The 25,719-nt window shown below is 39.6% G+C and overlaps 2 protein-coding genes across 3 annotated transcripts in view; both read right to left on the reverse strand.

The window, feature by feature from the left end:
- Positions 1–5,113: 5,113 nt before the first annotated feature.
- Positions 5,114–9,767, reverse strand: LOC139199646 (small ribosomal subunit protein eS17-like). The gene is made up of 5 exons (XM_070828731.1): positions 9,654–9,767; positions 8,582–8,733; positions 5,849–5,954; positions 5,350–5,415; positions 5,114–5,238 (listed from the first exon to the last, which is right to left on the reverse strand). Exons 1-5 carry the CDS (start codon positions 9,654–9,656, stop codon positions 5,167–5,169), a joined length of 399 nt encoding a protein of 132 aa, XP_070684832.1. The 5' UTR covers positions 9,657–9,767; the 3' UTR covers positions 5,114–5,166.
- Positions 9,768–11,621: 1,854 nt separating this feature from the next.
- The window catches only part of csnk1g1 (casein kinase 1, gamma 1), a 33,891-nt gene continuing 19,793 nt past the window's right edge, over positions 11,622–25,719 (reverse strand). Inside the window, exons 8-13 of one of the 2 annotated variants that reach the window (XM_070839710.1) lie at positions 25,246–25,330; positions 24,986–25,134; positions 24,778–24,885; positions 22,963–23,073; positions 19,889–19,995; positions 11,622–16,101 (exon numbers count right to left, since the gene is read on the reverse strand). In XM_070839710.1, the coding sequence (XP_070695811.1) occupies positions 16,047–16,101; positions 19,889–19,995; positions 22,963–23,073; positions 24,778–24,885; positions 24,986–25,134; positions 25,246–25,330 (615 nt within the window). In that variant the 3' untranslated portion in view covers positions 11,622–16,046. The remainder of the gene's footprint in view (positions 16,102–19,888; positions 19,996–22,962; positions 23,074–24,777; positions 24,886–24,985; positions 25,135–25,245; positions 25,331–25,719) is intronic. The other variant, XM_070839792.1, reaches the window with a different exon arrangement.

Consider the following 25,719-nt stretch of genomic DNA (forward strand, 5'->3'; position numbering starts at 1 on the left):
AAAAAACAAACTAACTAATCCATCGACTGGAATTTGGAGCCTTTCTAATGTTTACAATTCTGTCTCTCTAAAATAGCCCAAATATGGTTTTTCCTCTGGTCCGATTCTTCTCACTGGGCCTTAAGTGTCCACTTCAGTAGCACTCAGACACATCAAACCTTTATTCTTCTCTATGGTCTGTAGGTTTAGAGGAGCTTGTTTATATTTCAAATCCTGATTTTTAAATGACACTTTATTTCCAAAGTGTCGTCTTAAAACTCATTCTTATAAAGTGGTTTTAAAGATCAAAAACTGCAAAATCTTTTAGCTCAATACAGCCTGGCAGGTTTGTTCTGGAAGTTTATGCAAATTCATACACATGTAATTAGATGATGCACAATTTTACATATTGAAACATTCAATTTCACAATTAGTAAATGGCCTTAATGCAAGTAATCAAGTGGGGCATTTTAAAGGTGATATTATTTAAATCTTTACTATATTCACCTGTTGTCTGTTCATTCATCATCAGTTCTCTGTGTGTGTACACAGTTCACTAGTCATTGGTTTGTAGAGAAGCTGTATAATCATTAAGGCTCTCGCAGCAGTCAGATTATTGATGCAGCTTAACTTGAATATTCCTAAAACCATTTAGTTTCCCACTCCATCACCAATGCTGGACCTTGTGTTTAATCTATCAATCAATCTTTATTCATATAGCGCCAATTCACAACAGCGTTATCTCAACACGCTTTACATGAAGAGCAGGTCTACACCAAACTTTAATTAGAGAGGGACCCAACGATTCAGGAATTCAAAATTAGGGATTCAAGAATTCCCACATGAGCAAGCATCAGATATTATATTGACCAGCAGTGGCAGGAAGAACTCCCCTTTAATGGGAAGAAACCTCGAACAGACCCAGGCTCAATGTGGGTGGCTTCTGTAGGGGTCTGCGTTGGGTGGAGGTTGGACAGAGAGACAGAGACAACACAAACAGCAACCAAGAAAGTAACTTTACCAGGATGCTATGATGGACTCAAATGTGACTGCAGTGCTCTTGTGCTTTAACTGCCTTGGATTAATCAGCTATACAAAGTCCTCTGTACAGGTGCTGGTCATATAATTAGAATATCATGAACAAGTTGATTTATTTCAGTAATTCCATTCAAAAAGTGAAATTTGTATATTATATTCATTCATTACACGCAGACTGATGTATTTCAAGTGTTTATTTCTTTTAATTTTGATGATTATAACTGACAACTAATGAAAAACCCAAATTTAGTATCTCAGAAAATTAGATTACTTAAGACTGACACAAAAAAAAGATTTCTAGAAAAGTATGAGCATGTACAGCACTCAATACTTAGTTGGGGCTCCTTTGGCCTGAATTACTGCAGCAATGCGGTGTGGCATGAAGTCGATCAGTCTTTGGCACTGCTCAGGTGTTAGGAGAGCCCAGGTTGCTCTGATAGTGGCCTTCAGCTCTTCTGCATTGTTGGGTCTGGTGTATCGCATTTTCCTCTTCATAAGGTCAGGTGAGTTTGCTGGCCAATTAAGAACAGGGATATCGTCGTCCTTAAACCAGGTACTGGTAGCTTTGGCACTGTGTGCAGGTGCCAAGTCCTGTTGGAAAATGAAATCTGCATCTCCATAAAGTTGGTCAGCAGCAGGAAGCATGAAGTGCTCTAAAACTTCCTGGTAGACGACTGCGTTGACCTTGAACCTAAGAAAACACAGTGGACCAACACCAGCAGATGACATGGCACCCCAAACCATCACTGACTGTGGAAACTTTACACTCGACCTCAAACAACGTGGATTCTGTGCCTCTCCTCTCTTCCTCCAGACTCTGGGACCTTGATTTCCAAAGGACATGCAAATTTTACTTTCATCAGAGAACATAACTTTGGATCACTCAGCAGCAGTCCAGTCCTTTTTGTCTTTAGCCCAGGCGAGACGCTTGTGACGCTGTCTCTTGTTCAAGAGTGGCTTGACACAAGGAATGCGACAGCTGAAACCCATGTCTTGCATACGTCTGTGCGTGGTGGTTCTTGAAGCACTGACTCCAGCTGCAGTCCACTCTTTGTGAATCTCCCCCACATTTTTGAATGGGTTTTGTTTCACAATCCTCTCCAGGGTGCGGTTATCCCCACTTTTTTCTACCACATCTTTTCCTTCCCTTCGCCTCTCTATTAATGTGCTTGGACACAGAGCTCTGTGAACAACCAGCCTCTTTAGCAATGACCTTTTGTGTCTTGCCCTCCTTGTGCAAGGTGTCAATGGTCATCTTTTGGACAACTGTCAGGTCAGCAGTCTTCCCCATGATTGTGTAGCCTACAGAATTAGACTGAGAGACCGTTTAAAGGCCTTTGCAGGTGTTTTGAGTTAATTAGCTGATTAGAGTGTGGCACCAGGTGTCTTCAATATTGAACCTTTCCACAATATTCTAATTTTCTGAGATACTGAATTTGGGTTTTTCATTAGTTGTCAGTTATAATCATCAAAATTAAAAGAAATAAACACTTGAAATACATCAGTCTGTGTGTAATGAATGAATATAATATACAAATTTCACTTTTTGAATGGAATTACTGAAATAAATCAACTTTTTCATGATATTCTAATTATATGACCAGCACCTGTATACATACTTCAGGCCCTTTGTTGGGCGACGACAACACTGAACTCCCCGGGGCTTTTTATTTATTTCTGTGATTTAATACCTACTTGCTGATGCTTTTAAGAGACTGCTTTTAGAATTCTGCGTTCTACACAAGCAAAGTCAAAACTGCAGCACTTTAAACAACTTCAGACCTGCTCCAAACTACCAAACGTTCAATCATTTTCAGGATTTTAACCCTTTAAATGCCAGTTTAATTATTTGAATTATTTTTATTTAAAAAAAAACACAAAATAATGAATTATTTTCCATATAATAAATAGTAGGGGGATGGGGCTTTGGTGGTGATTAGAGTCTTGGATATGTCAAAGATTAGCAACAAAATTGATTTCATTTCAATTCAATTCAATTTATTTGTATAGCCCAATATCACAACAGAGTTGTCTCACAGTGCTTTACAAAGTTCACTGAAATAAACAAGTGTAAGCGAACAAACAATCTAATAAAGAGTCCAGCAGTCGATGAGGCCAATGGATCAGTCCGATGGATCAGTCCGAGGCATCACCTGCCCTTTATGACCCTCCTTCTTCGGGAAGGAAAAACTCAAAAAACCCAGTGGGAAAAGAGAAACCTCCAGGAGCACCACAGTGAATGAATCTGATTGCATAAGTATTTTTTATTTAGTGTCAGATACTCCCTTTGGACACCTTCGGACCAAAAATGTACACAAAAACTATTAAATCATAATTTTGTTTTTCATAAATCTCAAACAACTTTAAGGTTTGAAGATGATTTAATCGTAGTTTTTTATGCCCAGAATATAGTACAGTTAAGGAGGACATAAGGGTTCATTCCTTGTCTACTGAACCAGCCAGTGTCTTGTTTCTGTAACGTGGATGGTAGTCAGTGATTTTAACACTTTTTTTTTTTTTTTGTAACACCAGCTGTGTCCTTTCTTTTTTTTTTTACTTTATTTTTCAGCACAGACATTATTATCAAGACATTATTATTATTTTTACAACTGTTTTTTCACCTTTTTTCAAGGATAGAAATAAAAAAAAACCAGAACAAAAGCAACACGAGGGGCAGTTCTTACTCCTTATTTTGCAAGTGGTTAACAAAGAGCTCCACGTAGTCCGTTTATTCAGCTTCAAGCTCCGTAAACGCTGTCCATTTCCTCCATTTTTGATGAAAGCTAGACATTTTCAGCCTAAAGTGGTAAGTTAGTCTTTCCATTGTATAAATTTCACCCATAATGTCCAACCAATGTCCAAATAGCGGGCGATCAGTTTTCATCCAACTCCTTGTGATGACCTTCTTACATGCAATAATCAAGACCTTGAATAAATAAACATCCCCTTGCTCTATTACTTTCTCAGGTATGGCTCCCAAGTACATGATCTTGGAGTCTCTTTGAATAATATAATGCAGGATTTTCCCCAGAGTCTCACTCTCTTTGTCCCAGAAAGGTTAGCTGTGTCCTTTCTAATTCTAAATGTGTCCCGTTCCTCTTTTACATTCTGTATGCTTTGATTACACAAAAGCATGAAGTCGTCACCATTGATCCAGTAATACTTGTGTATTAATCAGTGTAAAACTAAACACATTAAGGCAGTGGAATTGGCTTCTTTTTTCATTATTGCCTCGTTTAAATCTGTAAAAGCTTTTCTCACTGGATTAGTTTAACACAGCTCCATAGTTTCTTGTTACAGTGTCCTTTCCAGTTCTCTTCGCTGTGTACGTCTAATGAAATCAGGGCTGCCACTCTTTTGTAATGATGCTTTTCAAGATCAAATTGTTAAGAGCCAACCAAAAGACTGGCAACCCTGTTTTCTAACCCAGCACAGTTCTGTCTATTCAAAGATCTGAATGGTTTACCCTAATTAGACATTTAAGGCCAGGCAGCACCCTGCAGCAAGGGAAAAATCCTTTTTAATGGATTTTTTTTTTTTTCAAATAGCTTCCTTGTTATGCGAGTGCTCAGTACCACAAACGAATACTACACTCACCTTTTCATATTTGATTTCATTGCTTCTATTTTATATTTATTCATATGGAACAATTCACGTGAAGCAGTGACTCTAAATCAATACCAGAAATTACACTAGTCAAATACGGCAGCTGTCAATTTTATTTAAAAAAAAAATCTCCTTTTCCCCTCAATAATTACCAAATACCAGAAAATTCAGCTGCACTGGTGACATATTTTCATATTGGATTCTTTTAAATTACTTATATGTATATTTAGTTTTTCTTTTCCAGTTGCTTCTGTTATGTGAGGCTGTGCTTTAAAATAAATACCAATATTATACAGGACACACCTTTACATCGTTAGTGCTTCTATGTTCTATGGAAAGAGATTCCATATTATGTGACGTAGTGACTCCAAGCCATTAGCAGAATTTAATATCATTGAAACTAAGTTCAGACCTTGTGTATAAACCATCTGGCTGATCATCCCTTCTGTCCATGTGTCATTTAGTAAAGACCATCAAAAAAGAGGAACCATTCTTATCAATCATGTCTCTTTATTGAGAGGCTTATTACACATGATCCTGCAGTTAACGTGGTGTCTTGAAGTTCATTCCAATAGTTGGCTGAGTGACCTGAAGGTTGGAAAGGCCACCGAAATCCTGCAGGAAGAAGAAAGGAAGTCATGATTTAGGCAGAAACAGTAGTAAGGCAACCGATCATAGGCTTTAACTCTGGTTTTTAGCTTTTCAGGCTAAAAATGTCACACGTACCAGCATCTTGAGCATTTCCTTGGTGTCAGGATCCACCTCGATGAGCTCCTGGTCCAGAGCAGAAATCTAGAGGACGAAACCAAAAGCAACAAGTTAGCCTGGAGAAACTGATCTGGTAGCAAGAACCGGCAAGTTAAACGCAGGTTCGGTCTCTTTCAGTTACACCAAAGCTACAGATGCTTCGAAAAATTCAATCAATCAAAACATGTTTCTTCTCATGAAGATACAGGATCTGCACTACTTTAATTAAGAAAAAAATTCAAGTACTTTTCAAGCACCTCAACCAAATATTTCCAACCTCTCAAAGCCTTCGTCACATCTAAATCGTGACTATAAAAGCAGGGATTGTTTCATTTCAAATAGAGATTTTTGGTTTACATGAGTAGACAAACATTTTTCAAGGAGTACATTCAGATTCAAACCTTGAAAACACGCCAGAAAAATCTAATCATTTTCCAAACTTTCAGGACTTTTGAGATAAAGAAAAGAGTATTCAGACCTCTGGGACGTAGTTGTCCCTCCTCTCTCTCTCCTCCTCCTGCAGCTTGATGGAGATTCCTCTGACTGGGCCGCGCTGGATGCGCTTCATCAGGTGTGTCACATACCTGAGACACAGACGGGGACAAGACGTTGTTATCACCAGAACAAGTCAACAATAATTGGTGTGGAGTCCCTGCAGAAATGATTAGCTGACAATTTAGAAACACTTGATGTATTACAGCTGTGATGATTTCCACATCAGAGAGAAGACACCACTGAACATTTGTTAGTCTAACTGAATAACAGCTTTCTTCAACACTGCTAAACAATTCACCTGTCAGTTGCAGCTGGATTTTCAAAAACATGCACTACAGAATTATTTCCTTGGTGGACACATGTATGTAATACCTGTATCTGTTATTTGATATCTATTTATATCTGTTCTGTGTATATACAGTATGTTCTATGTCTGTAGCATGAAGGGGCAACAACTGTCATTTCATTGTACAACCCTGTGCTGAACAATGAGTAAATTAAGTGCGAGCTTCATATTGTGTCACTAAAACATACTGTGAGAATCAAAAACAGACTCATTCCCAGAGACAATGAATATTAATGGGAAGTTTTAAGTTTGTAACCACAAACTGATCGATGGACTTCCCAGTCAGTACAATCACTTTGTGGTGCGGCACATCAAAACAGCTTAACTCAAGCGAACCACTGTGAGTTCACTGTCTGCTGATCGCACCACCACAAAGAAGGTGGGAGCCATAACGACATTTTGATCAAAACACTAAACTGCAGCAACAGAAGAATCCAGCACCTCTGTTTCTTCAGCAGCAGCCGCGATTAAATGTGGTTTAAAACGAAACGCCTCCATTCCTGTGGTAACTCCATGAAAGTGATGGAAAATGTTTCATTTAGAAGAACAACTGAAGGATGTTACAAGAGTCATTTCAGAGGGACTTTACTGCCTGCTGACTCACTTCACCTCACTACTACTGGAAGTCTTCAGTTTGACATCAACCCTGAAGGTTTGGGGCTGCGGCAAAGTCCTCTCACTTCAACTGTGAGAGAGGTGCATCTACAGGACTACAGCATCCAGACATCACTCACTATGTTTCCATTCGCACAGATCATGTAATTTATAGAGAAAAACTCTGATGTCATTATCAGAGTGAGCAGAACACAGTTAAACTAATTTATTGCTCATCTTTTGATTATATTTACAGCATTTGTCAGCATTCAGACAATTAGCACAAGCATCAGTACCTACTTATATTTACAAAACAAACTCCATGGTGCAGTACAGATCCCCAGAGTAGCAGGAGCTAATATTTTCAGTCCTGTTTTAGGACTTTTCATGATTACAAATCAAAAGTCCTGTCAAATCAAGAATGCATGACAGCCACAGGATAATATAGCCTTTATAGTCATCTCACAAACTCCAGGAGATGCAGGTGGAACCAAAGGAACTCTAGGTCTCATCCTCTTCACCGTTTAAAACTGCAACCAGGAAAAGATTTCTCCTCATATTTATCTCTACTGTGAGAGAGATTAGTGGGTTCTTCCCAAGACACACTGAGAGTACTGAAGTCCATAAAAAATACACTACAGGTACAACAAACATGACTGAAAGCAGTAACATACGCAATCATTAAAATAACTGCTTTCTCATAATTATGGAGGTTAACTGCTCAGCGACACGCCATGTTAATTCTGAACATCCTTTTGCTTGAGGGATGATTCAGATTTTTGAACTGAGGTTGTATGAGGTACTCATCCATTGTATCCATAAATTGTTACCTACAGTGGATTGTGATTAGCATGCCTCAATTTGGAGGAGCCCCTGCACAAAGCAAAGCACTGCTGTGGACAGGACCAGCAAAAAAAAAAAAAAAAAAACTTGTTTTACCACCCAAGAAAAGCTCACCTTAAAGAAATCGCCCATCAATTGAAGTGTATGCTATATTTGGAGTATTTGCACCCCTTTACATTGTTATCAGACAGCCCCCTTTAATCACTATGCTCTCTTGAAAGCCCACCAGGCTTCATTGACAAAAACAGTCATTTTACCTTGCAGAACACAGGAGTTGATGGTCTACTGCAGCCTTGATTCATTTACTTCATTTGTGTTTAGTTTGGAACCAAACTAACCGTTTAAAATACTAAAGTGCTTGCTCATTGATCGAGGCAGCAGTAGACCAGCAACTCTTGTGTTGTGCTAGGTAAAATTACCGTTTTTGTCAATGGAGTCTAGTGGCTTTGAATCGAGTGAAGAGAAAGAAAATGGCTTCATTTCCCCTTAGAAAAATAAAATGCTGTCTGATTGCAATGTAAAGCAGTGAAAATATCCTTAACAGAGCGTACACTGAAACTGATTTTTCTAAGTGGTTTCTGTGATGCCCCCGTACACTGCTTAACATCCATGTCAGGACTCCTGCTGACCACCATTTACTGTTGGTTGAACACAGACTATGGAGAGACACCTCATACAAACCAACAAAAAAAAAAATCCACGCTATCCCTTTAAGGTCCAAAATGTTTGACAAATATTCCATCATGCAGCACTGATCCTGATGACCCTGCTCTCTGCTGCTGCTGCTGTTCAACATCACCATAACCACATCAGATCAGGTCAGAACAAACACCATCCGTGTGCAGGACAAATCACATACAACTGAGAAACCTGCGAGTAGGAAAGCGTGTTCATGCAGTAAACGCTCTCAAAGCAGCAGCAGATTCCACTTACCCTGCAATTTTGTTGCGTAGAGGCTTGCTGGGGATAATGGCGATCTCCTCGCACACCCTCTTGTTGGTGTGGAAGTCATTGCCCAGACGTGTGTAGTATTTCTCAATGATGACCCTGGCGGCCTTCTTGACGGTCTTGGTCCTGACTCGTCCCTAAAAGAGGAACCAAGCAGAATCACACACGAGAAATGTAATTAAAACACACAGTCGACAACCAGGAGGACTCAGGATGATCACACGTTGGGTTGTCTAGTTCTAGTTAATAGTCAAAGTGGAAAGATTTTCACTCAGCTATCTCCACATGTCACGTTTTCCAAATATGCAAATATGAACAGCATCAAAAACAAGGCAGGTCTGATCAGTTTCAAACCTAAACCCTCCTGGAGGCATTAAAATCCCTGTAAATACACTGCAGAGGCCATTTTTACTGTAGTTTTTATTACTAAAAGTGCCTGCAAATTTTCTCCACCTGACCTGCAAGAACTTAATGCAAAATCTGAGCAATTTAATCACAGCATATTTAGAAATGTAAGCATGACAGTGCACCAATAATAAGACACCATCTGCAGAGATTCAAACCTAAATTTAAAGATGCATTTAGTGAAAGAAAAACTATTTAAAGGTGAATAACAGTTATAAAATCAGAAAGAACTTAGATTTGTCCTAAAATCATCCTGCAGCCATTTGACGATGCTTCAACTCGTCGTTAAACTATCGTTACTTTACTCTGTTAACTACAGATAAACAACATAAGCCGAACACAACCAGCGCAGCTACTTATCATAAATACATGTATACAGGTGCCATTACACGTGTTTGACAAAAACTTTAAAACTTTTAATAAATAAAATGTGTTCTTGAGTGAGTGTGTCAGTTGGAGAACTAACACGGAAACATTTCGCCGGTGTTTATGTGTTTAACTCCACTTAAATGCATCCAAATCTAAAGTTTACACATCTTCATGCCGTTTGTGTTTAGACAGAAGTTTGTAACCGCTTGATGTGCAGACAGACAGTGAGGATTGACGAGGATTAACAGGGCTGGTGAGGTGAAGTGATCTGCTGAGTACCCACCATGTTGTCTCGGAACGGTGGAAGAGAAGCACCGGAGGTTCAAACCGGAAGTTTATAGTTTAGACCCGCCGCCGTCACAGCGCCGCGGGACACAGCGCCGCCTGGCGGTGGGAGGTGGGAACTGCAGGGAGGAAAGGCAACAAACAGCAGTTATTTTTCTGTTCTAGTTTTGTATTTTTCTTCAGATTTGTAATTTTTGTTTTGAGCAGATAGCAGAGTCATTTTATATTATGGTTTTATATTTTTTATTTGATTTTTAATTTTTGTTTTCAGTTCAGATAGTTGCTCGTTTCTGTTTATTCTTACTGTTCAAAAATGTGTCGTTTTTATTTGTTTCACTATTATTTTTAGTTTTTAAAAAAACAATATACTATGAGGAATATTTGTAAGGGGTAAGATTAAGGAATTCACAGTTGGCATTATAATAAAATCACAACCTTCTGTGAACACAGCTGACTCGTGAAGACTAAAAATAAGGATATTTCCTGTTTTGTTTTATTTTAGATTTTAAGTGCATGTTTCATTTAGTTTTCAGTTTTTTGTTCAACTAGTTTTTATTTTTATTTCAGTTAATTAAAATGTTCTTTTTTGCCTCTAGTTTTAGTTTGTAGTTCCTAATTTCCTTTACTTCACTGTGTATTAACTGTATTATATATTCATGTTTTCATTAAAGCTGACATTTTTTAAATAAAAGAAATCAATTTCTCAGTCAGTCTTTTCGTTACTGTTCACATTGTGAGCTTTCTGTATGAGGAATTAACAGATAACAGATCTTTCAGGTGTTCTCTGCCCGGAGCAGATGACCACATAAGGACATCAGCGGCGATCAGACGTCACATTATCACCAAAGTAAAAAGATAAAACCTGGTGTTCAGAGTAACCTGAGGCCTGAGCTGTTTTTTTTTTTTTTTTACTTTTACTTTTACTCACCTTTAATTCATTATTTAAAACTTTGGCCACCTTTAATATGAACATCCAACACTGTAACATTATACACACAACACAAAATAAGTAAATAAAGTAAATGCACAGTATTGTACATGTTCTAAGAAGCAGGCCTTTTTTTTTATTAATCACCTCTGAAAAGATTTTGATCACACTTTTAAGATGTAAACTTTCTCCAGACAACCTCCCAAATCGCTACAAATTCAAACAAAAACTTTTTTCCCAGATAACTTGTGAAACTTTTCGTGTTGAAGGTCATCATGCCTGCTTTTTGGAAACAGCACACGGTGATTTTAGGTCATTCATTTTGATGCCAATATTTATTTCGATTTACCAAGTCAGCAGTCTTTCACCTACTTTTAATCTTCTGGGTGATGAAATAATAACATGTACTAGAAAAGGTTTATTTTGTCTAACTTTTCTCTTTGTTCTTTAAGTTAAAAAAAAGGCAGACATTTAGATCTTTGATTAAACTGACATCATTGCAGCCTTTGACAATGAGACATTAATTTGATTTAAAGATGTACAATCTTACCATAGATGGTAATGTAAACCTTAAATCTTGACAACATATTTTGGAGAGCCACGCTCTTATTCTGATAGCTTCTAACACCAAGTTCTTCAGAACATGGTCTCCTTTACAATCAAACTTCAAACATTTATTGAAGCATTTGCTGTCTATGTTCACGTCCACTGTCACAATGGTATGCTGTGTTGTTAAACTCCTAATAAAAGGGAAGAGACGAAAATAAGAAAATAATCATGTTATCAGCTCCACATAAAAGAAAAAAACCTTGTGAAGTCCACTCCTGATGTGTGTGCTGCTCCCACACAATGAGAATCAGCTTTAGATTTGCTTTGAAAACACACTACTGCGCTGTTTTTGAATACAAAGGTATAAATCGACTGACATTAACGTAAACTATCCGGCTTCACCATTAGTGTATATTTGCCCTTCTATTAAACACAGAAAACAGTTTTTGAAACAATTGGTACAAAAACATCTGACAAAAGACATTCCCACAAGGTGGAGAGATCTTTTATTTTACATAAAAAAGGGTGCAAACTGGAGTTTCCCTTTAGGTGTGGAGGGAATAAAAAGTGATTCTATAAGGTTCATGTGTGAAACATTGTATTATATGAATCCAGGGAGGAAAAAAAACAAAACAAAAGCATCTCAGATAAAAAGGACCTTTACCTTTCTGTAAATTAAAAATATGAAACCATAAAAAGAAGAAATGTGGGTCCTTCATTCTTGAAGCCCTTGACTAACTCATTCAAATACATTTTTGAAGTGACATTCATATTTCAACACAATAATATTTATTTACAGTTTTAAGAGTTCTCTTAATCATAGCTCTGAAAAAAAAACAATGCTGAGGGGAGGATAAACTCTTGGAGCTGTACAATTTGATTTTCCACAGTCTGAGAGAGAGAGAGAAAAAAAAAAAAAAAAAAAAAAAATCAAAGAATACATATTTTATAAGGAATCCCAACAGAAAGAACGAAGAGTATAATTGTGAACTCTGTACAATTTACAATTTTCAAATAATCATCACAATATTGCAGTAAATGTCACCCTAATCCTCTCCCTCAAAGAAAAATATACAGTAAAATCCAAGACAATTCTACAGTACAGCAACAAGGAAAAAGTGCCGGAGAACCCAAAAAGACCTAAAGCCATTCATTCACACTTTAACTGTCCTTTGCTTTGATTTACACAGCTTTGACACACAGGAATGTGAGTTACACACAACCAAAGCCATAAACACAAGTCTGCCTGAAGTGAATTACGTCAGAAATAATGGGAACTGAAATGGAATGTGTTGAGAGGACGTGAGAAAGTTATTTATTCTACATGAGGACTGGAAGCCGTACCGTCTCAACGGTACACGAGCCCAACATGTGAGAGAGACCGCTCGCCGTCGTCTCCAGGTGAGCCATGCAGATGCGAACCCTACAGAGTACTCCTATATCGCTCTGTGCGCGGCCCAGAGAGGAGAAAATTAATACATCAGAGTAATATATCCACATCTACCATTTCAGCAGGGCGACCCACAGTTTGAGGAAGAAGCAGACAAAGTTGCAAACACGACACAGTTCCAACTCTGACATTAATAAAACTCGGTTAATAAAATGGCGTTGGTTTCTTTTGATTTACAACATAAAAAGAAAGAAACCAACAGAAACGGCTTTTCTTTCCCGACGCTCTTTAACACCTCCAGCACACTTCCTGGTGCTGGATTGAGCCGCGTTGCTCTGCGATTTTCTTCCCCCCAAAATGACAGCGGACACGTCAAGGACACAAGGTGGAATGCGATGGTCAAAAAACATTCAACTTCATATTTTCCTGGCACAGGTAAAAGGCATGGGCTAAGTAGTAGTCTCAGGAATGGCACTCGGGGAATTCAGGGGGAACATTGAAGGCTATATAGTCTGGATATCCATCTCACTACATAGAAATACTTTCAACTTTTTCTCAGGTGGCTGGAATGAGACAGTTCGGATGCCGCTGATGCTTTGTGGGGAGAATCGCAGGCAGCAGTTGTCACAGGCTTGGTGTCTTTAAAAAGATAAAAATAAAAAGACACCAGATCAAAATACATTATGGTGAATGTTTCACAGATACAAAAACAAAAAAAAAAAAAAAAAGTGATTTTAACCTCCAAACCAACTTCTAACTGCGCCTCTTCTGGGTGGAGACAATAACCAGACAGCTCACCCCGTCATTCACACCAGCGAGCACCGGACTCTCACAGGCGAGTCTGACAAACTCCACCTTGACCAACACACTCAAGAGGCACTAAGACATCTCAAACAAATGAATACCTGTCATTCAAATAGCCTGTTTTCCCACCATTCCCCTCAAATCCTATGCACGGAATTACTATGATAATGACCAAGAAAAAAAAACAAAAAACGAAACAAAAAAAAACAAAATAGAAAAGGTCCCGTAGATTTTCATATTCAAGTACTTTTCAATAACACAATAAGTTAGACCCCGGAGTAACTGACATGTCAGGGGTAAGAATAAACCAAAAGCTATACAGTGTAAATACACGCAACAAGCAGGTTTACATACTGATTCATTGAGATAGTTTGCAACATCTACAACATTGTATCTCTAAAGATGATGGAGCAGGTCCATGAAAACGCCAAATCTAACACTCCACTGAGAGTTGATTCATCTAGGACTTGAGTGTGAGTGTGTATGTGTGTATGTGTGTATGTGTATGTGTATGTGTGTGTGCAGAGAGGAAGGGGGGGGGGTGTCATGGCACAAAAAGAGGAGTGGGCAGGGATAAAAAAAAAACAATTTGAAGTGTATTCCCTGCACCCTATAGGGAAGGCCTATCACATGAGGCAGCTACAATTAAAGTAATAAGCACGTTTAAAGTACAGTATTAAGAAGGCAGGGTCTTGTCAGGGAAAGCCGGGGTCAACAAATGTAGTGCAGTCATGGTCTCAAGCTTTTTTTGTTACCCTCTCTTTCCCCATAAAACCATGGCTATTTGGAATGGAAAAAAAACAAAACAAAAATTGCATAAAAAAATTCACATTAGCAAGATATAAAATAAAAAAATAAAACACCTATGTACGGTAATTCACTCTCTGTTAGGAGGATAGGCAAGGTGACATATCGAGGATATTGTTTCAAGGCAGTCCTCCATGACACTAAATCAAAATAAAAATGGTATGGACATGTTCCCTTATCCGCCCTCGCTCATGCTGACGTTAAGGTTCTCTCTCTCTCGGCGTCGAGGAGAGCGACCGGGGTCCAGCAGAGTCGTCCAAACACGAAAACGTGGCTTTGCAGCACGGGGGGGTCTTCACACTGGACACGCAGGGGAAGGGGACGCCTCAACGCCGTTCCAGATTATTACACCAAACCTTCCAGTTGGCATTGCTCTCTCTTGGGAAAACATCTTCAGTGTTACAAGGGAAGTCATTAACTGCTCTGATGCTAGCCGGGGACCAGTCTACAACTTTGGGCTTTATTATACAGGTGACCCAAAAAAAAAAACAAAAAAACAAATTGCGCTGCAAACCTCGCAACCGTCATGCTGCCAGCTCGTTCATCCAACTGGTGATGTGATGTGGTGGTTGACTGGTCGGCTGGTTGGGGTTAAGGCATTGGACAGTAGCGTCGAGAGGCTGTGATTCAATCTCCAAAGCACATCACGCCAGTTTCTCTTGTCCCTCCAAAGCAACATCCCCCCCAGTGTCTACTGGTGTGGAGTCCATTATTAACCATCACATTAATAAGATCAAAAGCATTTCAGACCCTCCCACCCTTTGATGCACTTAGTTTTGGTCTCACTTTTTTCCTTTTTTAAACATTGGTCTCAACTCTTTAATTGCAATTTCCTTCCCATGCGCATGACAGATTATATAAATGCTCCCAAAGTCATTGACTTCACTGTCCATACATTCAGTGTGTATGTTTTAGAATTAGTAAGAAAACTGGTAGCAACCAAGAGATAAATAGCATAAATAGCATTTTTTCCAGCCCCGTCTAGAAGTGTCAGGTTGCTGCTCATCATCACAAAGCCAACAGGAGCAAAACTGCATGAGAATCAAAAGAGACTGTAGTGTGTGTGGATTTTTGTTTTGTTTTTGAGTGCGGCGTGGTTAAGGGGAGCGCTTTAACCAAGCGGCGTGAGCAGAAATCATCCTCAGAGAACACAGTGCAGGAGGCGTCTCTGGTCTCCTGCTCTCTCAGGCCCGGGTCCCAGTGCCGGGGTCGACCTCTTTGGAGGAAAAAAGTGCAGGGGCCGAATGGCAGACTGATGCTCTTTGCGCGTGTAGGCAGTCACACTCTTGGCTCCTCGTGTGTTCAGGTTTACATTCAGTCCCGCGTCAGGAAACACCAAAAGGGCTTTGTGTCAAAAGGAGTTGGCAAACTAACCAGGGGGCGAACCGCTTTGAACTGGGACTTGACGGAGGCGGAATGAAAACATGATTTTGTGAGTCAAACAAAGAAATCGTTGTATGGAACAGGTTGAATGTGGCTCGATTCCACAGGGAGATCTGTGTCTTCCTTTGCAATACCACAGAGGAGAAATAGAAGGGGAAAAAAATGCCAAAAATGAGGAGAGAAAATACAAATGCTGAGCATCTTGGCCCGGGAAAAAACAATTAAAAGAAATAGGATTATCCTCTGCAAAATTCCAACAAAAAGGTTCCCTGTTTGGACGACTGGGCTGCAAAACATTCCACACATCTTGGAGGAGGAAAAAAAAAAAAAATTAAAAAGGACTCCCATCAAAAAGACACAAGCGTCTTGTACATCTCAACAAATCTTTTTTAACTGGTCCCTGCAGGGAACAATTCAATCAAGATCTTTCTGTTGTCTCCCTGTTTTATTCTGAATGGGACCTTATTGATTTCTGAAATCACAATCAACTGAGCCGGACACTTGGAAGGTTTCAGGCCGGTGGTGGATGATCATTTGTGCCTCGGCGTGTTCTTCTTCCGTTTTCGCTTGAAGAAACAGCAGCACCTGGAGAAAGAGACGCACATTAAACCAATATGTAAATGCGGGAGGCTTCAGGTGAAGCAAAAGAAAGAGCAAACACGAGCGAACTGCCTCAATTAGTGTGTTAAATATCGCAAGAGCTTAAATTGAGTCTTCCAAATTCTGGTCAGCATGTTTTTGGGATCATAATAGTGAGAACTGCAGCTGGTTAAAGGGGCTGATTAGTAAAAACATTAGCTACAAGGACGTGATGGATTCGTTGCCATCCAAAGTGTTTGCATGCTTATTGACCTCTGACCATTTTTAAGAAAAGAAAAATGGCAGAGGGGACTCAACCACAAACTGCTGCAGTGACTCTGAGAACCGTATTTCTCCTACGCGAAAAAATTATGGAGCAGTGCACACAAAGAGCACAAGACATGGTGAGCCTGAATGGTCAATAAAAACATACAAAGACAAGAAAAAAGCAGTGGATCAAGACATAGGACAGTGACTGGGTACTCTTAGATTTATCCATTAATAACGAATAATGGTGCACCATGCAACAAGGGTTTAGGGGCCTTTAGAATGAGGCCAGATGTGCCGCTAAAAAGAAGTCATATCTCATTGCTTACAATTACTACGAGGGCCCACAAAAAAAAAAAAAAGACGATTAAGTTATAACTTCTATCAAAGTATTTCTTGTTTATGGTTTCGGCCCTGATGTGACATCTGCTCAACACGTAGTATACAGTGTCCTCAGGGGTATATGGCACTATTGCACCAGTGAGAGTCTACTTAAAAGTTGTAAATCGCAACTCCACTGGGCCCAGCCTAGGCTGGTCCACTCCCTGTCCCATGAGTCTGATGTGGACTAGCAGAGAGGGACTCACCACAGGTTGAGCATTTTCACGCAGCTACAGAAGAAGAGAGAGGAAAGGGTGTAAAGAGAAAAGTAAGATAGATTAATACAGCAAGACCAAGATGATGGGACTGGGCACATGCCACACAGACATGCACACAAACACACCAACAGGACACAGGTGGACACGGAGAGGGGAGGTTTGGGAGGTTAACAGAGTGAGAGAGGTTACAGAGCATCCAGCTCTGCAGCTATTCCTCCCTTTGTTAGCAGAGTCCAAGAGCACGCTTTAGCTGGAACGTGGTTTCATTATCTCGCCAAGAAAATACAGTATCAAAATATGCTGCGTTAATAATAAGCATTTAACAGCATTTTAAAAAAGTTACTACTACCTCAATTGTTCATATGATTCAACTGTCATTGGGTGCCGGTCTCCATCTTGATGACTTTGGCAAAAGCACCATGGACAATGATAGAAATTAGTTGAGGATTAGATTGACCCAACTGTCAAATTTTTGTGAAATGTAATTTAAATTCTCCAAATTTCTGATGCGTCAGGTCAGACATATTGACCATTTTCTCCTCTTCATTCTAAATACTTTGGCAAGCTAACTCCAGTGTTGTTAGTTCCTGGAGTTAGAACTCGATTATATGGTGCAAGCTGTTTTATTTAGTGATTAATACATTTCAACTTGGTAAACAGTTATATTATAAGGAAGCCAAGTTTAAATTTAGGGGATTTAATAGCTGGTGCAGATGGCCTCAGCACTTTGTCTTATACCTGAGTTTCATTTGTTCTATTTTATATCAGAACATTGTCAATGAACCAAAAACAAAGCAGGGCACTGTTGTTGCTACCGTTATAACACAGCTGGAAGACGAATAAACGTATAAGTGAAACTTAGCATCACTGATGGAAAACAGAGCCAGTTAAACCTGGATCCTGCACAGACTGAAAATTTGTTTTGTTTGACAGCCAGAAGTGAATCTCAGCCCATGAATGTAAATAAAGACATGAAAGAGCCCAAAATACATGTGGCATATATTCACCACGGAAACCTGATATTCAGTCAAGAGACAAAATATTAATTAAATTGAGTCGGACGTGTAATTTCCATTCATTACTTTGTGTTGTTATATCAAACATCAACGAGGTATCAAAGAGACAGGCAGTTAACACGCCAATCATCATATCAAACATCAGTGTGAATGGAGACGACGGGAGGAAGGCCTGTCATCTGGGCAGAAATAGATACGAGCGCAGATTAAAGTGAATGAGCCTCTGGGAGATTCATGAGGAGACGGGCAGAGGGAATAATTTCTACACTGGCTTTGATGGGAAGGATGGTAGATCTCTGCAACATGTACTACAGTAACTCGAAGAGAGCTGCACTGAAATTAAATCCATTTTATGTCAAGATAAACAAGATGTTTTGGAATATAACGTAATAACCACAACTATTCATTACAAGGCCGCTGGACGAAATCTAAGTTCATTTTACTTTATTACTGATATTTTACTTTGGAATAATTCTCCATTATTTTTAATGGTCATTAGCTGAATGGACCAGTTATTCCGCAGTGACTTTCAATTTAAAAATCAGCTAAATTATTTTGAGGAAAGATTTTAATTAAACACATAACACACTTGTTAAAGAAATGTTCCACTGTTTTAAATGTTTATGTACCAATTTATTCTAACCTCAGTATTAATGGAGAAAAAAAAAGCCATTAAACTGCTGATGTAATACCACTATCAGTGATGACTACCAGCTACGCCCACTTCAACAACTAGGCCCACTTAGGTAACGTTTTATGTCTTAACATTTTCAAACAGCATTTTTCAGCAGCACCAGAATAGCCAATCTTATCTTAGAAATGATTGGCTGAACATAAGTGTGGCTGGCGATTAGCCATAAAACGCCATTTTTACCTCTCTTTTGAAGCTTATCGCTAATTCTCGTACTTTTATCAAACAAAACTCTAACTGCTCACTATTACATCCAGCAACCTCAAATTTCAACTGCAAAGCATTCATTTTGTCCATGAATATATATTTTCTCTGAGAGGCGTGTTCCTCAGAGGAGCTCTACTCAGTTCTTCAGCTGAACCACATGACATGCAGCCAGCGGCGCAGTTGTTGCACAGTGGGCGGCCGGCCGTGCAGCGTGGCGTCGTTCCAGCTTCTGACGCTCGAGACCAGCACTAATAGCTGTTTAACTGGTGCAATCAGCTCTAAGATTAGCTGAGTGAAACCAAGCTAACAGCAGTGGTTTCCACATTTTTGCCCTCCATATTTGCCTCTGAGGGGGAGCGACTACTGCATACAATTACGTCATGTGCATAATATACATGTGACTAAGTTATCACATGGACAATCTGCTGCTCCAACAATATATCAATCAATCAATCTTTATTTATATAGCGCCAATTCATAACAGCGTTATCTCAAGACGCTTTACATAAAGAGCAGGTCTACACCAAACTATTTAATTAAGATCTGAATCTTGCATTGGTTATTTCTGGTACTGTTTTAAGGCATAATGACCAGGTAGTTCGACAGTGGAGTATTTCTTTCAGATGGTCGGCCTGCTAGGTAGTGAAACAACATCCTCATAGGCTGCCACTGTGGTCTATGTTAGTGGCTGACCGCTCAGGCTACAGGTAGGAGAAGCTATATTAGCTCAGAGTGAGAGGTTAATCTGCATCAGGGACATTTTCATTTTAAAATAATCTAACTGAGAGAACAGCATAGAGACAGGCGGCAGTAAAGATCAAAAACCAACACAGTCAGACAGAAGATAAGAGGGACAGAAGCAGGATGACAGCTGGGGGGTGGGGGCTGTCACAATTCCACAGCATAGCAAAGAGCGAGAGAGAGAGAGAGAGACAGAGGGAGAGGAAGAGCGGGAAAGAGAGGAAGCGACAGATGGACATGGAGGAGTGGTGTGGCTGGTGTGTGACACATACTTGGCCTCGTCGACCACTTCCACCTCTGCCTGAGCTGTAATCGGAGCGTTGGAATGAGCCGCCAGAGGATCGTCTGCATTCAGCTCTCCGTTGGTCGAGCTGACCACCTGTGGCACAAACGGGTGTTACTTTAAAAAAAAAACAAAAAACAAAAAAAAACCTTGGCCCAATTCAATGAGAAAAACACGCCCTGCTGTGATGGAGAGCCTCTCTGGTTAAAGACTTGTGCCTAAATATTACTTTACCAGTTCTGTTGTCTTTTTTTGTCTCCTCTGTGGAAACATGTCTCACAGCAGCAGAGCAACAACACATTATTAACACAAAAAGCACAGAACATTAATATGTTGCCTTGACTTAGATTAAAAATACCACACTAATACTTTTTTCTTGCTTGCACTATGCAGTATCCAGTATCAGTGTGTACTGGTTTGTGTCTGGGTGTTTCTCTTTGATACTGCTGCAGCCGGGGGAGACATGGGTGGAGTTTAATGACCCTAAAAGTTATGTGCTGCAATTTCAGCAAACTGAAAAATCCTTATCTTCACCTTATAATTTATTCTCTCAAGCAGATGGTTTTGCTGTAGGTCAGTTAGTGTTGTGCAGTCTGGGGTTAAGGTAACAGGACTGCTCAGCTATATGAATCCATATGAAACCAGTTCACCAGCACATTTGCCATTGTAGAACTAAACACAAACCTAATTGTTCAAATCAGGAAGACCTACAGAAACAATCACACACCAAACAAATCGACAACAAGACACCACCTGCTGACAGACAAATATGAAAATAAATTCAATATTCAAAGAAAAACTATTGATGGTTGTCCTGTTAACCTGTAGAAGGAATTGCATTACAATTAATGTAAATATGCAAACATTATTGTGTGCATAGGTGCACACAAGGTACGTCTTTGTTCATCTCAGCCAACCTAACACCATTCACTTCCATTCATGTTGAAACAGTGTAGAAAAAATCTCCTGGATGTGAAGTTTCTGAATGCAGGAAAAACACAATATTGTAATGACTTGATTACTGTCATTAAAATTACTGCATCTACAATAACCAATTCAGCTTAACAGCTAAATCAGACCTCTCTTTGAGGAGACGAGTTGCAAGATGAGGGTCACATGACAGCTTAAGATGGTCGAGCCATTCTGTGTGCTTACTGCAGGCCGGCAACAATGTCTGCCTGAGCCATAATCAATAAGCCCTGTAGACCCCCACCGCTTGGGCTCAACTCAGTGTTATTCTATGAGTTTATATAAAACTAATATGCATTTTGGCATGACGTGACGTGAATAAAAGCTACATTTGTTGTCTTTGTCCTTTCATAGTATTGCATTTGGGACACAGTCACCGTGACGTCACCCAATGGTTTGTGATTTGGTTTGGTCGTTCTGAAGCCTTGAGTTGGTCATTTGGGCTGTCGTTGGCTGTAGTTTATTGAAGCCACAAGTGATATTCATTCTGCAAAGACCGCCTCAGATTGGTTAGGTTTAGACATGACCCCACTCTTATAGGTTAGACTTTAGTTAGTCCCAGCCTAAAGCATACCCAGCTTTATTGTCTATTTCACTCTGAATGGTGACGATCGTTTACAAATCGAACATCATGTTGTATTTAAAAAATTTGAACTCTAAACGGTTTTAGAGTCTTTTTCTGGGTCACCCCACCCACCAAGTCCAGTCAAGTCAAGGGGGTCAATAGTCATTCTATACAGAGGCTCAACTATTTATACATAAACTCATAAAATAACACCAATAGCTATTGGTCTAACAACTAATCTTGATAGCATTAGCTGTGCTACTTCCTTTGATCATGTGGCCCTCATCTTGCACACATAAGCAGTTTCTCTACCTTAAATTACTTACTGACGGTCCAACTAGAGCTGGAGTGACATGTTTCTGCTGAAGGACAACAACCAGGGGACATGGTCCACTTATTAAGGGAAAATACAATAGTTTATACATGGATAAAATAACTACTGTGTACCTGAAAACTTTCAATTTTCAACTTGAAAGGCAGCAAATGGGATTTAGTAGAATAGCCAGAGATGTACTAAAGCGTATATTGTACATACCTTTGCAAGCAGAGATTTTTACAGACAGGGAGAATCTTGGATAATAGCAAGTAGTCAAAATAACACAAAGATGTACCTTTAAGCAGAATGACCCTTTTACAACTTAAGAGCATGCACATAGCCGGCTAAGCCAGGTCACCCGGTCATGCAAGAGAATTCTTGATCTTGCAAGGAATGTCCAAGCGCCATGAGGAGTTGTAGGACCTGAGATCAAAATGCCACAACCAGGGCTGCTGTTTATAAAGCTAAACCACATTTTCACCATCTGGGGTGGGTGGCACCAGATGACATGCATATGGTGGTGCAGAAAAATAACATTTCCCAGCCAGGGGTAAAGGGGTGGGGGAGGTGTATGGCTGTAGATCTGTCTCACACACAAGGCTAAAGTACTAAACAAATATCACTTTCGTTAAAATACATTTTTTGCTCTTTTTTTTTTTTTTTTTAACCAAAAATGTTAAGAAATACCAGTAACATTCAGGAAATTCAACTCTTAGCTGTAATTTCATAAAATTTTCTAGAGATTAATAACAAAAAAACTGTACAGAGTCAACAGCGAAGGCAAACTTATCTTTGTATGACTTGGAAAGTGTGTCTTAAAGTGAGCAAAATAGCCTTAAAATCATAATAGAAACCAAAACCTTTAGTATTGCAGAATTGCTCTTTTTAAATACCAAACGATTCTTTAGAATATTCAAAATATTTTGAGTTGATCACCGAGTACTTTGCGTAGTATGATACATCTGAGTATTGTTAGGTTTTTATCTTGAAATACAAATAAAATATCTAACTCAATTATTCATAAAATATGGCTAACCAACCTGAAATTGGACAAATAAGGATTTCAGATGTCAGAAAAGCCTTTGTGCTCTTTTCCTCTTATCTAAAGGCAACATCTGCAGGTTTGTTTATTCTGAATTCGATCCTATGAGACAGATCTGACTCCATAGAGATTGGGTGGGGGCTGTTGGTTGATCAGGTGAGGGGTGTATACCTGCACTGAGCCCCCGTGCCTGTCCGCTGCCAGGTGGGAGGTCAGATAGGAGGAGTTTGCTTGGCGTGTGGGCTGCACCTCCCATGCTCCTCGTCGATCTGAGACCGCTGTCTGCTCAGGAGTCGGGGGCGTCGGTGATGGGAAGGGAAGAGGGATTGGGGGTGTGATGGGTGGGGGTGGGGGGTGATGGAATAGTTGCGTTAGGAAAGATGGGTAATTGGGTGTGCAAGGCCAGGTACCATGCAAAGCAGCATGACAAATGGAGAAGAAAAAAAAAGTAACAAAATAAAAGAGCGAATCAAAATCAAAGCAAGGCATCAGCCAGAGAACTGAACCAGAAACTAATGAGCCCAAAGCCAAATGAAGGTAAGCTCTTACATCAAACTTTGGCCATCTCATTAAACTTCAATAACACACAATTTCACTCTAAATTACTGAACAGGGCTTTAAACTTCACATGGAGAAGAACCACTGCAAGACTCTGCAGCATGGCTCTAAACCTTGCAATTTAGGCAAACTTAAATGTGCATGGGTGAACTTCAGTCCTTTAGACACACTGGCACACCTGAACTGACAACTTGAGCACATTTTCTAACGTTCACTCCTGTTCAGTCAAATAATTCCTTTTTCACTATCCTTTAGTGTATCTAATTTGAACGCAGTGCAGTAAGTTTATGATCTTCATCTGTCTTTTCAATTTCTGGTCCGAAACACAACTCAAGTGCACAATTTGCCTTAAATAAGAATATAGAGATATCTATTAATGGTATGATTAATGAGAACCATTAATCTATGTGTCTATGACAAAGCCTTATTGTAATTATTCTTTAAAAACCAAATGCTTAACAATCATGCAATGCATTCTACTATGTCCGTCATAGTGGTCATACAAGCATTGCACATTAGCCTCATTTGGTGAATGACAATATCGTGATAACTGAGTGATCCCTGAGTTTTTCCAAGACGTCTTCTGGTTTCCCTCAATCAAAAGTCAGGTTAAAGGTCCGCTTGATAATGGAAAGCTTGATATGCTAAATGAATTTCAGTCTGCAATAATAAATAAAGCAACACAGTTTAAGATTGTACACAGAATGCATGTAGCCTCAAACCATGGACATCATTTCAACCCTGCTCTTTCACCAATGTGACTGAAATGTATGACAGAAATTGGTACTCTAACTCATTGTCTTTGGTCATACTGCAAGTTGCAAAGGTACTGGTTCAATGTACTATCTGAAATAGAAAAAAATACTGGGTCTGGAACTGGAGATTGGACCCAGTGTCTCTCATCCTGGGACTCCTGAGCAGATGTGCAACATCAAAAAACAATAAGAGATTGTGCTACGCTCTTACTTATCCTGGGAGGAAAACATTTTTTTGGCAGTGGATTAATGATAAAGTACCTACTGTTGAAGGTTGGCAGAGAGTGCTGTTTGATTCAGTGCCATTAAAGTACCTTGCATGTATATTGCTTTCATAAACAGGCCAATTCTAAAAAGTTTGGGAACCATATCTGATCTATGTAGAGCCGGGGTGCCTCTGCCATCATGATGCAGGGGTTTTCTTTATCGTGCTTATTGCACACTGTCCTTGTAACCTCTGGCGTTGCAGATATGAATCTAAGCTGGTGTTATCTCTTATTGGTGTGTTTTTTTTCTAGTGTTTAATCTTTTGCATTTTTTTCTCCTGTGGATCTCATTATGTATCTATTTTCTACTTGATGCAAACGTGAAAGCTAATATACATATTGTCAAAAAACATAAAAGTCAACCTGATACACCACTGGCCCACTACTAAAAACAAAACCTGCCGTACCTGATTTCTAATTGGTGGGTGTTGCGAGGGCCGGTCTCTGTGAGGATGACTCTCTCTAGTGACAGCAGATGCTCCAGAGTCTATATGGACAGACCCCACTGGTGTGGGCTGATGGGGAAGAATAATACGTTAAATACTGTACGGTCAAGCAGCTTGACGACCAACTTAAAATGTGTCTGTGTGTTAATAGTTTGTGTGTGTTACTCACGATCTGCCTGCCAACCCAGTCGTAAGTATAGTCAAACGTGTATCCTTTTCGCTCAAACAGTTCAGTGAACAGAGTCCTCAGATATTCATAGTCAGGCTTCTCAAAGAAGTCCAACCGTCTCACATATCGCAGGTAGGTGGCCATTTCCTCTGAAATAAACAAATAGAATAGTCAATAATCACAGCCAATGTCTAAGTATACGATCATTTTCAAGCTTTACAGTGTGATTCATAAGAATATTACAGCCAACATCAGTGTACCTGGGAAGTTTTCACAGAGGACCTCGATGGGAGTGTTTCGTTTTGTGTCTCCGATCTTCTGGTATCGTTCTTTCAATGTGTCGGCCTGCAGGAGAATCAAAACAGCAAGAACTATTAACCAATTCTGATGAGCATTTATCCTAGTACATATATATACAAGTATATCTTAAATTTTGGGCCTAAACTGGGCCATATTTTTGCATACTTTGGGTTTGAAACGACTGAAGGGTACAAAATGTTCTGGAATTGGTCCAGTAGAACGCCTCGGCCAGTAGCTGCGAGCAGGATACAATGGCTGCAATGTAATCCTTTGGGGCAATCATGCCAGTCAAAGTACTTTCACCAAAAGTGCTGGTTTTTGCCACTGACAAGCTCAGACTGTAAATCAAAGTGTCTGACAACATTACAGAAAGGATACCTACATCTGTAACATCCCTTTTATTTAATCAGAAACAGCCGTTGTACCGCTCGGTT

The sequence above is a fragment of the Pempheris klunzingeri genome, chromosome 1 (genome assembly GCF_042242105.1).
Source record: "Pempheris klunzingeri isolate RE-2024b chromosome 1, fPemKlu1.hap1, whole genome shotgun sequence".
Lineage (NCBI taxonomy): Eukaryota > Metazoa > Chordata > Actinopteri > Acropomatiformes > Pempheridae > Pempheris > Pempheris klunzingeri.

Bases quoted from the DNA above. Each gene is read 5' to 3' on its own strand.
- LOC139199646 (XM_070828731.1), bottom strand. The intron at 5,955-8,581 runs GTAAGTGGAATC...TCTGTGTCTCAG, and splicing joins CTACGCAACAAAATTGCAGG to GTATGTGACACACCTGATGA. The intron at 5,239-5,349 runs GTACGTGTGACA...TTCTTCCTGCAG, and splicing joins AGGAAATGCTCAAGATGCTG to GATTTCGGTGGCCTTTCCAA.